Source organism: Alosa sapidissima, chromosome 10 (genome assembly GCF_018492685.1).
Source record: "Alosa sapidissima isolate fAloSap1 chromosome 10, fAloSap1.pri, whole genome shotgun sequence".
NCBI classification, from domain to species: domain Eukaryota; kingdom Metazoa; phylum Chordata; class Actinopteri; order Clupeiformes; family Clupeidae; genus Alosa; species Alosa sapidissima.
In genome coordinates this window covers 4,039,072-4,055,910 of record NC_055966.1, presented here as the reverse complement: position 1 = coordinate 4,055,910, position 16,839 = coordinate 4,039,072, and the positions used below count along the sequence as shown (strand labels likewise).

The following is a 16,839-nucleotide window of genomic DNA, read 5'->3' as shown; positions in this document are numbered from 1 at the left end:
TGGTAAATAATGCAGGCAAAATTACACAAACAGTTCATAGACAAACCACATCTTCTGTTTTGACATGTTACTTCAGTATCATTCTATAGATGACGGTGTGTTCTACTGTCTTTAATTAAACACAAATGCAGAGATAAATAGTTATTAATGCTACATGCCTTTACTTGTGTCAAGAATCTACTTGCCTACTTAGCCAAGCTAAAGATTCATGCAGTTAGCAGTCCTTGTTATCTTTTGCCATACTTCTCTGGTGTTACACTCCATTGAAAGTTATGATGTGGGATGCAGATCTCATCAGGCGTTTCTTGGTTGTAACTTGAAGCAAGATTTACATAGATATGTATTCAGTCACTCAGTCTAGACCCCAAGAAAGTTATAAACATGACTTGTGACCATCAGCTTTACTAATAGCTAAGAATGTAAGCTATCTTTTAGACAGCTAGCTTTGAACTGTGCATCAGAAACATTCTATAAGAGAGGAAGTATACCCTGAAGCAGTGCACGTCAGTGAGGTAACTCTCCTGGAATTCCTTTGGTCACATTAACATCCAAAATATGAAGCACAGCTGAGGGCAGGACTACTAAAGAACAAATTCTCAACCGCTGAGTTAGGCAACCATATTCTCCTCAAAGACGAAAGCCAAGACAATTAGGAGAGATTTCACAACAGCAACCTCACAAATGTCGCAAAAAACCTGACTGATGTTTTCAGAATGCACCCACATGCAAGAGCGTACATGATGAACATGATCGTGAATTCCTCCCCTTATCTATACAGGCTATTTTCCCTAAACTGAAGTCAATGAAAACAGCAACAACTTCTCTGTAGCATTTCTTTTTGAGCCTCTCGTTGTTGCCTGGGAGTGAAATAAAGTCAGAAGTCTTTCCAGACAGTCCTTACCTCCCTGTGCACAGCTGAGAAGGCTCCAGAACTGCATGGTGCTGCTGTGGATTCAGGCAGGAGGGCCTCTCCAATCGACAATCTGAAGACCAGCTTAAAACAAACCCTTAAACACCCTTATCTTACTGTTCTTATCTTAACACTCAAGATTTTAAGGTTTCCAGCTTGCTGCTTGAGGCGGCAAGAAAACATGCTGCATATGGTACACACCTTACTGTTTGAGACCAAACGGAAAGTATTCTGTGAAACATACTCTTCCACCTTCCCTCCTCCTGCCCCTCCTTTAGCCTAGTGCTAGCTATGACATGTCAAAACCACCACCTCCTACACACACGCAATAGTCAATAAGCAGGCTCCCTTCCAATTGGTCAGATCATGTAGAGAAGATGGAAACGCACCTAGAGGAACAAGCGGCGTTCAACAGAGAACAATCAGAGTGACAATAAAATCACTGACACATAATCATTGAAAAATAAAACAGCCACATGTCTGGAAAGCAGTCACATCACAAAAAAGATGATAATTAAAACATTTTCTTCCAAGAGAGTGTTTTAATTATCATCTTTTTTGTGATGTGACTGCTTTCCAGACAAGTGGCTGTTTTATTTTTCAGTTGTCAAAGTTGAAGAGCTAGACTGGTTGAAATCCAGTCCAGGTCTTGAAGTCACTGATTGGCAATAGACCTAGACTGGATTTCAATTCCACAGCTTCCCTGAAAAACATAACTTTGACAACTGTCCTTGTTGTGGAAGATAACTGCTTCACTTGTGTTTGATTAAAAAAACATTTCTGAATTAGACTACATGCAGTTGCAGGTAAAGGAAACAATTAATATAGGCATAGGAGTTTGCCAAACGAGATATAGTTCTCAAAGTCATATTCATATTTATTTAGCCTAGTATTTTCCTCTTAAAATAGGCTACACCCGTTACCATGGCCTAAATGGGTCTCCAATCATTAGGCTACCTGAAACTGGGCAATGCCACAAATGCATACAGCATCAGACTTCAATCATTAAAATTCAACAGATCTGCTTGATTATCTGGATTTTTTTATCGAAGATAAGAGGAATAGACGAATTTTCACGGTAACCCGAGGACATTGCTTGGACTCACTAGTCTCCCCTGTGGCAAACTTCAAAACAAACCGATCTAGTGCACCATGTCCCATCAGGCAAAATTCACACAGCGTGTATCGAGATGAAAACATAAACAAATCAAGCGTATGCCTACATGTCAATTTCCAGAGAAATAAGGCGATGATATTTTCATCTCAAAATGTTGTTTCAATGAAACAACTTACCCTTCATACTCTCTGCTCGGGAAACAATGTGTCTCACCGCCGCATTCTGAATAAATAACGCGTTTTGTTCTTGGCACCAGCGTGATACGTCAAATCCCTGCTGTTGTGTGATTATTCATAGGGCTATATGTCACAAAGCAAGGCAATCAACGAGAAATATTGAATGTTAAAAAGATGGGGAAATTCACGGAAACACAAGTCTAACAGCAAGCAACCAGATGAGGAAAATGCTACGCGAAGAACCTTTGGTGTGATTCGGCATGGCAAAACACTACAGCTCTGCAACACAGTTAACACACCCGCTGGCATTAATACTACGTTAACCTCTTCGTGCCGATTTCATAATGGTCATCAATTGCTGGGGTAGCCTTGCAATAATCTACAATGCTTAAATTGCTACTATGCGACTGCGAGTCAGCAAAATATCATCCCTCCCAGGCAGCTAACGGGTCCGCGCTAACCCTATGTAGCCCCCATGCTAACAAGCTAACATTTCAATTATTACATTATATTCTAAAGCATTAACAATTAACATCTTGCGTGTGCATTTTAAAACTTACCTTTACCCTGCAAAATAAGAGTCTACAAATTATCCCTTTGACTACTGTTCCTATTGCCCGCAAAAACGCGTAAACCCTGTGGAGAGTGTAGTTCCTTAGGCTCTGTGGGGTCTTCCTCCTCTGTCTCCTCAGCCAGCTACACTCTCTCCCTCCTGTTTCCACTGTCACCACGGCACTGCATCTTGGGATGATTGCTTCAATATGGCTGACGCACAGTAACCCCGGCCAACCAAGGAGGAACGCCCTTTATTAATTCTGTTGAGTGGTCATCAGGTGACGAACTCGGTGCTTGTCTGGTGTGTTTTGTAACAGACCCTCACAACTTAATATAAGTCCTGGGCTAAGAGAAAATCTATCAACTGTATCATACTCACTTGAAATGGCTTAGAATAACTTCACATGAGATTGCACAAAGCTGCCATGCCCAGCAGTTACAGAATTGTACACAGGCCTAGATGTCATCATCAACACCTACACAAACTACAAGAGGATTGAGAAGATGTGTATCTCCATTGTTATAGGGCACATTCCCTAACATTCATCTGCAAAGCACACTCGCAGACAAGAATACACCAACACACACACACACACACACACACACACACACACACACACACGCACACCAACACACACACACCAACACACACACACACGGTCAGTAGAACTGTGGGGCATCCTCCCACATCTCCCACTGGGAGCACGAATCACAGCCTTCCTCATGGGCGTTTGGAATGCACTCCATTACAACAACCACACAATTACACACTGTTCATATTATGTTCACATCACACATTATGGGCCATGCACTGTGTCTAGAAAGACTACAATGATGCTGCAGTGATGATGCTGGTCACAACATTAAGAACAACACTGAATATTCTGTCTCCAAAATGTGATACAAGAGAGTCGCCCAGTTAGTTTCACCAATATCATAGACTATATCAATTATTGCCACTGTTTTAGTTAGGCTTTTGTTAGCTAATCAACATTTGAATAATTTAAACACATTCAGGCTGTAAACAAGTCCATTTATTATAAATGACTTATTCAACAGACAACATAAATACGGAAAGTGAAATAAAATAAAGCTTGTTGTAATTGTTATAATTTGAGAAAAAAGTATTTGAACATTACAGTAGTAGATGAGATATCATTAAGGCCTCATCATTTGGAGAAGGATACCGCAAGAGTCAGATACCAAAGTTCAGTTTTGGTCATGCAGTCTGACATTCAGATAGGCTGCTGAGAACAGAGGCAATGGGCTTCCCTTGCAGATGGACCCTCATCAGTACAACAGTTTTTGTCCAAAAATCATGTCCAGATTTGTCCTCTGGAAGTGCACTAAAGAGGAGCATTGGCTGACTTGAGGGAGCCCTCGACTTTACTCTACTTTCCAAATGGCGATCTTTCCGTCCAGGCAGGCAGAGCCGCTCAGCACATAGCGGTCCTCAGCCGAGCAGAGTGCCTGGACGCTGTCGGTGTGAGCCAGCAGCTCCTTCTCCACCACAGCCTGGGCCACATCCACCACGAAGATCTTCCCCACCGCCTGACCCGGGCTCTCGCTCAGGCTCCGACAGCCAACCCAGATCTGGACACAGTGAAAACAAATTTTAATTCCACAAAAACGAAGACCACTGTGCATCTTTGCTGGAAGTAAAGGACTCCAGAGAAGGACTGGACTGATGGTTTGCCATTGTTCTGATTTGTCAGTTCACAATGCTGTTTTAAAGCACACCTCCTCTTCAAGAGTCGAATGACAATCAGTTTTTCACGTTTTGGATGCATTATGACAGAGTGAAAGAAAACCACCCACCTGGTTCTTGACCTTGAGCATACAGGTGACTCCAGCACAGTCAGGCAGAGTTATCCTCTGTGAGGGCTTCTCCAGATTGTCAGAGTGCCACACACATAATTCAGATGAATTAGCACAACTGGTCCATATCTGCTCCCTCTGAGGAGGAGACAGGAGCGCAGAGGAACATGTGATACAGCCCATCGCTGGACAAACACATACAGTAGATGAACTCTCACACCTTCAAACTGACAGTTTGTTGGAACTTTCTTGCTACTGAGGGTGGAATAGCACACATGAACATCACAGCTGCATGCTCACAAACCTCTAAATAGACGATGAACCCGTTGAAGGGAGAAGGAGGGTTTGTGGGATCCTGTAGCAAGCAGATCTTACGCTGCACAAGTCCAGTCTTCCTCAGTTCCATGATGCAATCTTGGGCACCTGGACATACATATCAAAACAAGAAGCCTGACTAAGAAAGCAACCTATACACTATATGTGACCTTACAATATATCATCAATTATTTCTTAATCCCAATCTACACAAATACCAAGCATATGAACAAAGTGTAGAATGATACACGCTATCAAATGAAATGGACTAGCCTGAGAGAAACAGAGAAAGAGAGCACTAATCAGAAAAGCTACACTAACAACTAGTCACTGGGTAATAGTATCAGTATTTACGAAGCATCAACCACGTGAAAAGTGATCACAGTCTCTGAAGCATATGTGTCTGACAGGTTCAGCTCCTCAAGATACTTACAGCACCACAGCGTCCTATTGTACAGCTGCAGAGAGGTGAGTTTGTGACAGCTCAGGTGAAACTGCCTTTTCATCTTCAGGGTAGAGACATCCCAGACAATAACCATACCATCAAGACTGCACGAGTAGGCCAATGTTGGGCTATGAGAAGATGAGGATTTCAGTCAACAACTACCATGGAACTGTAGAACTGCATATGTGGCATGCATATAGCGTTTACTGCATACTTGAATGAACCCCGGTGTGTAGTGGGATGGAGACTAGTCTAGAAGTCATGATGCTGGCTTTGCTACGCTCTTTTATAGTGGGTCAGAATCATATGAGATTTCTGTGTGGAATGCATGTGTGATACTGCCACCTGGTGACTGATAGCCAGGGTAACGCAACACACAATTGTTAAACTAGATTGTTGCAGATTGAAAAGGATTTTTCAGCTTGTCGCCTATCAATTTCCAATGGTGAGTACGGGTATTTATCAGTTACTGAAAACTGCACACACATCATTTTTATGTAACTACCGGTACATATTTATTTATATTTCTATGCATTTTAGATCAGATGTCAAGTCATATAGTGCCTTAACTTAATGGCTAAATGGTGTATATCCATGCGAGTCACCTGAATGTGTCCTGTGTATCCTCCAGGACTAGATCTGTGACCTCGCTGCGGTGTTCAGTCAGCTGCTTGTGACAGGACATGCGGCGCGTGTTGATGATGTAAATGGTGGAATCCTGAGAGCCGATCCATACTTGCTCCTGGTCCAGCCCAAGCATACAGCTCTGAGGACACCAAAGAGAGCTACTCTTATTCATACATTATACACTATGTGGACACGTGGACATCCAGTTAACTAGGTTAATGCAAATAGCAAAGACAGCACTGTCCTTTCCTCTTTTCCTTTGTCTCTCATTTTTGCATGGAATTTTACTGTGCTCAATTAGACAAAACACTTATTCAATTGAAATAATGCCCAAGTTGTTTAAATGATGGTGCATCATATTATTACCACCAGGTGGCAATATTGGTGACTTGTTTTAAAACCAAAACACTTTCCGACATCCAGAAACGGCAACTCCTTTCCTTTACTCCTGGCCTTTCACCACCAGTGACATGCACCTTCCTCCTCTTCCTCTGGGTACTTTACAGGACATGTTCTCCTGACCTTGGGCTTATGAATATCCAAGAACACTGCAGTCATGCACAGTAGGGGGTGGTTTCCCATACATGGATTAAGCCCTAGTCCTAGACTAACAGCTTGTTTCAATGGAGAGTCTTAGACTTACATCTTATTTTTAATGGAGATTTTCACTGAATTTCTCTTTTAGTCTAGAACAAGGCTTAATCCATGTGAGGGCTACTGACCAAAGGAGTCTAAATAAAGAATCAGTGAGATATTGCTTCCTCTTTTGTAGATATCACAGTGTGTGTTTAGACTGTGAGTGACGTACTACTGGCAGTACTCCCACTTGAATGCAGTTCTGTTGCATGGACCAGCTGGCTGCATCAAACAGCACCACTCTCCCGTGGCTGAGGGCACACCACAACTTGGGGTTCCCGTCTCCATCCACGTCGGACTTCCCCAGCTGGCCTGCAGGTGGAGCCGGACAAACAACAGGCACTGAGTCAGTCCCAAGCTCATCCCTCCTGACCCTAAAAAGCACCCTTTACACAACACTTTTACGACTTTAGAATTCAATTAACCAACACTTTATACAACACAATCAAGTGCCACCAACGTCAATAAATATTTATATAAATACACTGAATGAGCCATAAATAAATGGTCATAATTAAATTTTGTCAGAACAAAATCCCAGGTCAGATGAAGAGCATGAGGCGCACAATACATTCATGGAAAACAACTTGGACAAAAACATGTTACGCTCTAAGATTGCTATCCAGTGAGAGCTAGACAAACACTTTTATTGACATCTTCTGGGCCCTGTTGGTGATGTGGGGAGTAAGGCTCCTCAGCCTGTCCAGGAACTGGAGATCCACTGAGCAGGCTCCTGGCTCAGTTCCAGCAGTGAATTTAGAGCATCTGGGTCAAGACACTCAATGCACCTCTTGTTTCAGATCAGCTGTGTCACTAATGCAAATTGGTCAGTTTTAGCACCATTCTACATCATGCAGGCATGTGACCATCCAGGAAAACACAAACAGCCCTGACCAGTCCAATGCAAGCCAAACTCTCCAGGTATATACCATGAGATGGTATGTGTGATGTGGTATTTATAACGTTACCGTTACAGCGAAATTGACGGGTTGCGTCAGCCCATGGTTGACATTTTGCTTAGGTCAAGTACTTAGGTATTTAGCATGGCTGTTACCTACACATTCCGTTGGGTGAATGTGGCCGCTATAGGGCATGTGTATGTGGCCATACTGTACCTGGAGTGTAGAGCAGCACATCCACGGTCTGCTGAGAGGGCATGTGGAGAGAGGGGTTAATCTTGTGCTTCAGAGTCTCAGAGGTCGTCTTTGGGACGGTCATTGGTACTGAGCAGCCATAGTGGAAAAACACACATCATTAAACTTCCTTCAGAATAGCCACACACACACACACACACACACACACACACACACACACACACACACACACACACACACACACACAGACACACCAAACACCCCTCCCTAATAGAGGCTGACTACATAATAACTTAAACAAGCATAACTTTCAAACAGGCCTTGCTGAGGTATAAGGGGGAGGCATACATACCCTCGTGTTTCATCCGGTCATAATAAGCCAGTTTAGAAGCTGCTAATATGCCTTTCTGTGGCTGAAGACAGCCAACCACAGTGTCCATGAGGAGGACATTTGTAAGGGCCTGTTGCATGTGCTGAGGATCCTGAAAGCACATGTAAACATGCATTGACAAGTGTGTTACGGGAAGTATTTGAATCTTCGGTTGTTTCTGGAACTATTGTAGTACCATATCAGGACTTTAAAACACCCGTGAGCCACAGTCGGCCAACTGTGAGGGACAGATAACATACTCTGTTCCACTATGTTAACGAGGGGTAGAGGCAGGGATATCCTGTTGGCCTTAGCAAAACACACAGTGTGATCTATCCATTTTACACTGGGAGTACCTAAAAGACACAGCAGCCATTTGCAACTCAGATGGTATACTGACTGCTGGATGGTGAAGGTGACATCTTCTACCAAATACATCTGCTCAGAAGGGCCTTCATCGGCAATCATGAAGTCTGCAAGAAGTGTAAATACCTTGTGGTCATCGGCCATCTTTCGCCCAGCCCACATTTCTTTAATCATCAGGCTCCACAGATCACACTCCGACTTCAGATTGGCCTCAAATGTTTCTTTCTTCAGGCTGCTCTTGATCCTCAGTGATGGGATACGCAAAACCACGAACTGAGCTGAAGAGATCTTTACTTCCTGTTTTTGGATACAAAGACTTGTCACCATTCTTTATCATAGTGCAGAAAGAGGAAATTCACAGAATATGACCCATGCACTCGCATTTTAAGTGAGGACAAGCTCTATGGTTTTCCATAGGACTCCACAGGACATACCACTATATCTCTGAACTTAGTGATGTCCACAAATCCTCTCCGTCCATCAGTAAGTAGGAAGAGTCGCTTTTGGGTCATGGCAATCTTGCCGACGCCATAACTGGTCTTCACTGAGCAGGAGAGCTTATACACACACTCGTTGTTGTCCAGCTGTTCAATGACCTCAGTGGGCAGGTTCACATCCTGCGCCTCAGCCTCCATGCCCTTCCAGAAGGTGTAGAAATCACAAAACGTGTCTGGGTCCACCTCTTTCCGCGCTCCTGCAGGCACAGACACGTCTGTTAGGTGTGTTTGCTGAAACAAAGGACAAGATCGGTTCAACTCACCCATTCTCAAAATGAGATGAGGATTTTGAAAACCTCCACCATGTGATGTAAATATCTGCTCCTTACAGGAAGAAAGTTTGCAGAGACGCGGCAAAGCCATGCAGGTGGTCACCATGCAATGCAGCATTGGAGCATCTTTCCATGACACAACATGACCCCCCAATCCTATTCACTACACAGCTAAGCAAACTGCTTAGCAAACTGCTGTTCAGGCTTTGCCAGCAAAGGTGTTGTAGTCTGTGAAAATGGTGACAATATGCATGCTTACCACCCAGTATGGAGGGAATGTAAAAACATGAGTGGGAAATGGTCTGTCCAGCAGGATCCTGACTTTTAACTGTGAGAATGAATTAATTGATGATAGCACTGATATCTAGCTTTCTCATTATGTTCGTGAGAGCGTTCTCATTAGAAATCTACTAACACACTGCCCTGTCCACAAACTACAGATTACAGGTACATCTGGACTAGCTCATAATGCTCAAAATGCAATATAAACCTCCTTAAAGCCAAACTAAAGGAGACATAATTATAACATGACTGAAAACCTTCAATAATAATGTGACAACTTAATGTGACAACAAGAAATGAAAACATGAACATATATTTATCGTACCCACACTGAGTGCCTCAAACAGGCGATGGATGGTGCTCACATCTCTGACAATACCCGATTCCTGAACATGCGTGACAAAGTCCTCCAGTGGCATGTGGGTCTTGGGCATCTCAAACTTCTTCACGTGGTCATCGGTGGGCTGGACAGCAGTCTCCTCGCTCTCGCTGCTCCTCACCCTGCACACCAGGCGCTTGAGCTCGGGCCGGCGCTCCACCTGCGCCTGCTCCTCCTGCTGGAGCGAGTCCACCAGCGCCCTGACCAGTGCTGCGGGGAAGATCTCCACGTCCGTGTGGTTGAGGTTCTGGAAGTCGCTGAGCGCGTCCAGCCTGCGGCCGCACATGGTGTTGACCACGCCGCGCAGGTAGTAGTAGCGCGCCAGCAGGGAGGAGCTCTCACGGGGTGTGAAGGAGATGGCTTTGCCCAGAAGGCTCACCAGGTCAGCGTAGTAGTCCTGCACGTACTGATAGGACAAGTGGGGGTGGAAATCTGGCAGCTTGAACTGCTTGACATGTTTTTGCCGGATCTTCAAAGCTGGATAACAAACATTTCAAACATAAGATGGTTTGGGTCAGTGTTTTAGTGCATTGCTCTCTTGCACTGTTTTAGTGCAATGCAGAAAGGGAGATGTTTTTTATACTATCACTGTTCAGTAGCCCCACTCCTAAATGTGCATAAAATAAATGCCAGTGAACGGTCTGATCTGAAATCAGCCGAACAGAGACAACGGTGCAGGTGAACTGTGGTGCTCTTACGTGGTTCGGTCACTGACGTCTGCCGGAGGATGCTGAGGTGTTGCTCCTCCCTGAGATTGGGCAGACTGGTGCCAAGCCTCTTGTTCACACAGTTCTCATAGTTGCTGCTCCTACGCCCCATCTCCTTCATAGTGGGCCGACGAAGAGTGTCAATCATGACTTTTACTCTGTGGAGAGTAAGTTTAATATATCAACGGGAGAGGACAACTATTAACAAGTGGGAAAAAAAGGCAGTGAATGTGCAAACACTGCCTACTTTTCAGCCTCAGAGCGAGAGCTCTGCTCCATGCGAGTGTAGGCATCCATCTTGCGATTCAACCGATCTTTCAAGAAGGAGTGGAAAATATGGCTCTCCAACACCTGAGGTGAACAGATCAATAAGGTTTGACAGGTGACAGGGGGATTGACTATGAGTCTGAGTGACTGTCCTACCATCTTAATTAAAGGGACGGCCTCTAAATCGTGCTTCATCACCTCTTTATAAAAGGGCTGGTCAGAAGGCTCCCTGGATTTGAGGAATTCCTTACTATTAAAGACTCTGTGCTCATAGTTCAGATGATCAGCCAGACCCCTGAGAAAAGAAGCACTCATTCAGTTTAATCAAATCAATTTAACCAAACGTCTTTCTTAAGATTAATATTCACAAATTTAAACAACGATAAAGAGCATAACAAAAGGCACAAAGGCAAAGACTACAAACTGAACAGCTTCAGTAAATGCCACATTTGAAAGATCTTCATATTTCCTGGGTAAAATAAATAAACTCTGACATACTGTCACATGCTCTGTACGATTACATATTAGTAGTATACATTGAAACAAGGATGGAAAAGGGTTTTGGTGATTTGAAGGGTTTGAGAATTGATCTCTCATTGATCACCAGGAGATGGGTCCCACTACCAGCGTTCACAGCTCAGCAGCTGACCTGAAGATGTTGACGATGAGCTCCAGGGTGATGTTCTGGATCTCCCAGTTGAGGCGCTGCTGCCAGGTGCGCCTGTGTGCCCGCAGCTCGTTCAGCGTGGTGTTGGTGCCCTGCTGGCTCACCTCCAGGTCAAAGTGAAGCTGAAGGCCTCTCCTCCTGCACAACACATGCCATCACACTTACTCACTAACGCCATCTTCACCTCTGCCAAAGTGGGAAGGGTCTCTTTGCACACATGTCCTACCGTGTCCTGAAGCACTCAGTGGCGGCTAAGGGCACAGCCGGTAGGTCAGTGAGTTCTGAACTGGACGAGGACACTGTCCCGTCATCGATGTTGACTAAAATCAGGTCATCTGTTTCCTGTAGAATCAACAGGGGGAAAGGATATACGCTAGCAAAATGGAAACATGCACTCTGCGACCCATCTTGGGAAACCTGCTCTAGGGTAGAAACACAGGAGACATTTCCCAGCAGAGTAGCTATGTTAGGAAACCTTGAGCTAATCATGGGACACTTGATTAGACTCATTTCAAAGGTTTACCGCGGACACTTCCTCAAAGTGGCTGAGGTGGCAGCCCATGAGAAAGGCGGTGGGTGCCATGACGAAGTCCAGCATCTGGTGGGAGAGGGTGGGCACCAGTGGGTGCTGCCAGTGCAGCGGGTGGATGTAAAGCATGAAGCACTCCGCCATCACCGTCAGCCGTGCCCAGTCGCTGGAGAAGAACACGATCCGCCGCTCTGCCAGGAGGGCTGTGATGATCTGCCCAAGACAGAGAGGACTGATGAGATACTCTTCATTTGAACTGGGCCATATTTGAATGGGGCAGGCAAGCGTCCACATGAATGGGCAAGGTGCATTTACTCATCCAGCTGTGCAATAATGACAATGGAGCTTATTAGTTGTTTTTCACTTAACATACAAAAGAATACACAAGACTCTCCTATAACAATCATCATGTAACATCTGGAAAACTCATGTCAAACCTGCAAAAGTTCCCTTGTTTGAAAGCATAGAAAAGGGAGGTGTAGATCGAGATCTACCACAGGGTAGTGTTTGTCTTCCCTGGAAGGAAGCACAATGACCAGGGGGCTCAGGCTAAACACCTGCCAAAGAGAAGATGACAGACATATCCTGCTGATCACACCCCTTTTTACCACTTTATATTGACATCCAATGTGGCTTCTTAATTAATAATAATAACAATAATGGATATTATTATAAACCAACCACATGAAGATCTCCAGGGGGTGGAATGGGCACCAGAGCGAGTTTGGCAGAGAATTCTTTCACACGTTGATCTACATCCGTTATCCGACAATTTTTCAGCTGACTCAGAAGACTGTTTCCATAAACAAACCAAGTAGACAAGAACATTTAACTGACTTCAGAAGACTTTAGAAATCAAATGGAAAAAAGTGATCATCATTGACTATTACTTCTCACCATGACAGACAATCCCTCAAGGCATTGTAATAGGGGTACTTTGATATTACACAGACACCATAGGTGGTGTAGAGTCGGGAAACCTTAGTTCCATTCTGCTGAAGAGTGCTATCCTGAAACAACTGGAAACACACAGGAATTCACTGGCTTGAGTACAGGTAATGTGAAAGAAATGTGTGCTGTCTTGCTCACCCACGTGAACACATGGAAATTATAGTTCTATGTTTAATGCACTTAATACACATGGCAACAGCCCAAACTCCTGCTGACAAATACGTGCATTGTTCTATTATTGCTACTCTCTTTTGGAAGGGCCAAAGCCAAGAGTGTACTCAGAGTTCTGAGAGGGCTTCACTACACAAGACTAAATCAGATACCCTTAATTCTTTACATTATTACTTTTCGTTAAGACCACGGTATGTGTGAGTTAGATATGTTGGGGAACATGAAGGGAGTTAAAAGGCACACACCTGAACTGGCCTACAGTATTGCAGCACAACTCCATGGGTTTGATTTCCAAACACATCAGTGAACACCAAGAAATGAAAGCAGGGCTCTTTTGGCTCACTCCAAACAGTCAGACCTCCTATATATAAACATACAAGTTACAATCATTGTATTTCACCACATTAAAAAAGACAAGAAGAAAAAGTGGGACATCACTTGTACATTTACGTAGAGGAAGCTTTTGTACTTGTACTCATGCATTCTGTGGTAGCCTATTTTTAAAAGCAGGCGTGAAGATGATTGTGGTTGTCACTGACTGATCACAGATATCACTGTGATAACACTAGCAGTTACCCGGAAAGCAGAGTTGAGGCAGGCCTCCAAGGTCAATGTCTTTTGGCACGCTGATGTCTTGGGTAGTTTCCTCCCCACCAGGAGAATGACCTGGCGCCACCACTGGTCTCTCTGTTTTCTTGATGAAGGAGCGTCTGCGTTGAACCCTACTGAAAGCTGCTGGCCCCACACATTCTGCAGCTTTGTCCTTTAATGCAAAAGGGGGCACATGAACCTGCAAAACCTCAGCCTCCAATACCGGAGACACGGCTGTGTTTCCTTGTTGATGGTTCTGGGAGAGCAAAGGGAGGCCTTGTATGAAGTCAACAATCAATCAATCAATCAATCAATCAATTTATTTAGAGTGCAAAATCACCATGCAGCATATGGTTTCAATACACTTTACATAATACCAAATAATCCAATAATAAAAATAAAGTCTCTAAAGGGCAATATAATATCTAGTGGATGGAAGTGTTGAGCCAGCATGAGTCAATCCGATTCAAATGTTTTAACACATACCGGTAATTGAGAAACTGCATATAGAACAGAAGTTCAAATAACAACGGTATTCTATTTTCAACTGTTGATTTTTGTGTTGAGTTAACAAATCCCCTTTCACAATTAGCACCTGAACTTCTCTCAACTAATAAATGCAATGAGTTTTCATCTTTTTAAGGTAAATTTGAGAAAATCAGACTCAACATATCTGCTCAATTGCAACAACCTGAACTTCCAGCAACAAACAGAGGGAAACTTAACTTGATGTCAGAGTTCAGCTTGATAGACTACAAACCACTTGAAAAAACGGTACAGAATCTCAGCTCTTCCACATGTCTTAGACACTCTGCCTATCAATGTCCTCAAAACTGTTTTTCACCTAATAGTGGCAGATGTCCTTTAAATTGTAAATGTATCACTGCTTTCTGACACTTAGTCACCTTTGAACTATTCTTTGCTTTGACTGTATTGCCCTTCTACAGTATGCTTTTATTTGTTATTATTGTTTGGTTTTGTTTATGTAAAGCACTTGAATGACCTCTGTGTATGAAACGCGCTATATAAATAAACTTGACTTGACTTTGCTTGTACCTGATATGCCTCCTTTAGCTTATCAGTTGTAGCACCCATAATAACACAGGCCTCGAGCAGCCTTGGGGGCAGGTGGTCCTCCATCTAAGGCCTGGGATGTGCTCCAACTCTCAGCGTCACATACTGTACTGTGGCCTGGAGTCTGGTTCAGTGTGCCTGAGAGCCTTATTTGGGGGTTCTGCATGACAATATCAGAATGAAACCTAATAGTGGTAAGGTACCTTTCCAACATGATTTTCAACTTGACTAAGGCATGTCATGTAACCTACACAATGCTCTGTCTGATGTTCCAGCTGTACATCCTACTGAGCACATGATCAGACTTTTATATAGCCTACCTCAGAGCAATAACTTCACTCAGATTTTGACCTATGACCCGGAACAACAGAGTAGCATAAAATGAAAAAACTAGAAAGCTGTAGCCTCTGTGATATAAATCCAACCAGGACACTACAAGCAACATGGTCATAGGCCCCATGTAGTCGCCATTCTATTTACATTCATCAAACTGATTGGAGGTTATATTTGACAACTTCTTAGAAAACAAATATGTTACAGTCAGTTTCTGTGTCCTCGTCAAAAATTGTTGAAGGAATAAATTGCATGCATTAATTTTTGACATATTGACATTTTGACATATTTGTTTCCCGTTCAGATCATGACACACAAAAGAAACATCAATGAACATAGAACACCTCCACACACAAAACAATCTTCTTCTGACCTTGTAACAGGGCAATCGTTCCTTTAGTGTGTTAGTGTGCCTACTTCTAGTGTCACATAAAAAGAAAGCAACAGGTTCACATGACAGAAAAGTGTATTATTCAATTTTGGGTCTAAATCAAGAAGACCTTTCTTATTTGCACAAACAGCCCTGTCCACATAAGCATTTTATGTTTTGACTATCTTATCTGTTATCTCCCAAAAAAGGCTGCATTCATAAATGTACAGTCCAACAACAACAGCACGACTGCAAAAACTACCGGTGATTGCTTGCTTTGGGTTTAAGACACACTGCTGTACTGTCAAATCAGTAGCCTTAAATGTCACAAAACAGGTAACACGGCACAAACCGAAACAAAGTGACACGTGAAAAAAGCCTACCTGATCTTCGTCGATATGTAATTCAAAGACATCACTCAGTAAAGTGTAAGACTGCCAACAAATAATAACGATGGATTCGGTTGGTCCTGTTTCCCACAGCTGCAGAATTCAGTGGTCTGTCGCAATCGCAGACCACGCGATGTCTATCTCCTTTCTTCCTGGTTATCCTGTCCTGGAATTGGACATTCAGTAGGCTATAATGTAATTTGGCCGTAACCAATGAATTAGTCTTTACTCATACAATACTTGCAAGACTGCAACATTTCTGTCTTCTGATTTTAACTAAGAAGGAAGTAAGGAACATCAAATTACCAAGAGGCTTAATAAATCCGTTTATAGGGGGACACACGCCATCTAGTGAGCATTCCCTGAGCTAACAGCTTTTACTTCCCTCTCTTTTCTCCCCCTCTTACAGTTTTTTACAATTGTTTACACACGTTTTCAAAACTCTGTGTCTATTTCTCAAAACTCCACACACAAAATCAACAATTGCTCACACAAAATGCCAAATGCCTCAAATCTCCAGCAAAATGACACACAACATTCAAAATGTCAAAAACACATGTTTAAAGCAAACATTCGCCTCACATTACAAACACTTTTGTCATAATATGACATTTTGGATACATCATGTACACACTGTTGTTCAAAACCTAAAGCACTTCTGTCTTTCATGGAATTCTATGTTTATTTCTATATAAAACTGCAGAGAAAAGGTGAAATATACTCACAACACACATAAGCAGAATTGAAACCAAAAATATTTATTTTTTCCAAATCATTTGCTGCATTGAATACAATATTTGTACAGCACATAAAACAAATCCAACTACCACATGTAGTTGGACAGAAACCAAACACATCCAGGAAAAAGCTGATTTCAAACAAATACTTATACTGTAAACAAAATTATTACTGTATTTGTGTGTGTGTGTGT

General features: G+C 43.1%; 2 protein-coding genes across 8 annotated transcripts in view; both read right to left on the bottom strand.

Annotated features, from left to right (window-relative positions):
• Positions 1 to 2,911, bottom strand: part of ptk2ab (protein tyrosine kinase 2ab) — a 52,061-nt gene extending 49,150 nt beyond the window's left edge. Inside the window, exon 1 of one of the 2 annotated variants that reach the window (XM_042106600.1) lies at positions 2,764 to 2,911. Coding sequence is in view for 1 of the 2 variants with exons in the window: in XM_042106594.1 (XP_041962528.1) it covers positions 902 to 938 (37 nt within the window). In the remaining variant the exon portion in view is untranslated. Of the gene's footprint in view, positions 1 to 901; positions 1,189 to 2,763 lie in introns of those variants that run through there. The other variant, XM_042106594.1, reaches the window with a different exon arrangement.
• An 859-nt stretch (positions 2,912 to 3,770) lies between these two features.
• Positions 3,771 to 16,195, bottom strand: LOC121721121 (DENN domain-containing protein 3-like). Of its 6 annotated transcripts, none has more exons than XM_042107761.1 (25): positions 15,903 to 16,195; positions 14,799 to 14,976; positions 13,728 to 13,998; positions 13,397 to 13,512; positions 12,927 to 13,048; positions 12,711 to 12,822; positions 12,467 to 12,586; positions 12,024 to 12,242; positions 11,727 to 11,842; positions 11,483 to 11,638; positions 11,032 to 11,128; positions 10,814 to 10,917; positions 10,558 to 10,724; positions 9,806 to 10,336; positions 9,458 to 9,526; positions 8,864 to 9,123; positions 8,556 to 8,726; positions 8,046 to 8,175; positions 7,715 to 7,822; positions 6,772 to 6,911; positions 5,942 to 6,102; positions 5,325 to 5,464; positions 4,881 to 4,999; positions 4,577 to 4,714; positions 3,771 to 4,351 (listed from the first exon to the last, which is right to left on the bottom strand). In XM_042107761.1, the coding sequence occupies exons 2-25, from the start codon at positions 14,880 to 14,882 to the stop codon at positions 4,145 to 4,147; spliced, it is 3,858 nt and encodes a 1,285-aa protein (XP_041963695.1). In that variant the 5' UTR covers positions 14,883 to 14,976; positions 15,903 to 16,195; the 3' UTR covers positions 3,771 to 4,144. The 6 variants fall into 6 exon arrangements, with proteins under 6 accessions (XP_041963695.1, XP_041963698.1, XP_041963696.1 ...); XM_042107764.1 differs by having other exon boundaries at positions 12,927 to 13,039; XM_042107762.1 differs by having other exon boundaries at positions 13,728 to 13,995.
• Between the last annotated feature and the right edge of the window lie 644 nt (positions 16,196 to 16,839).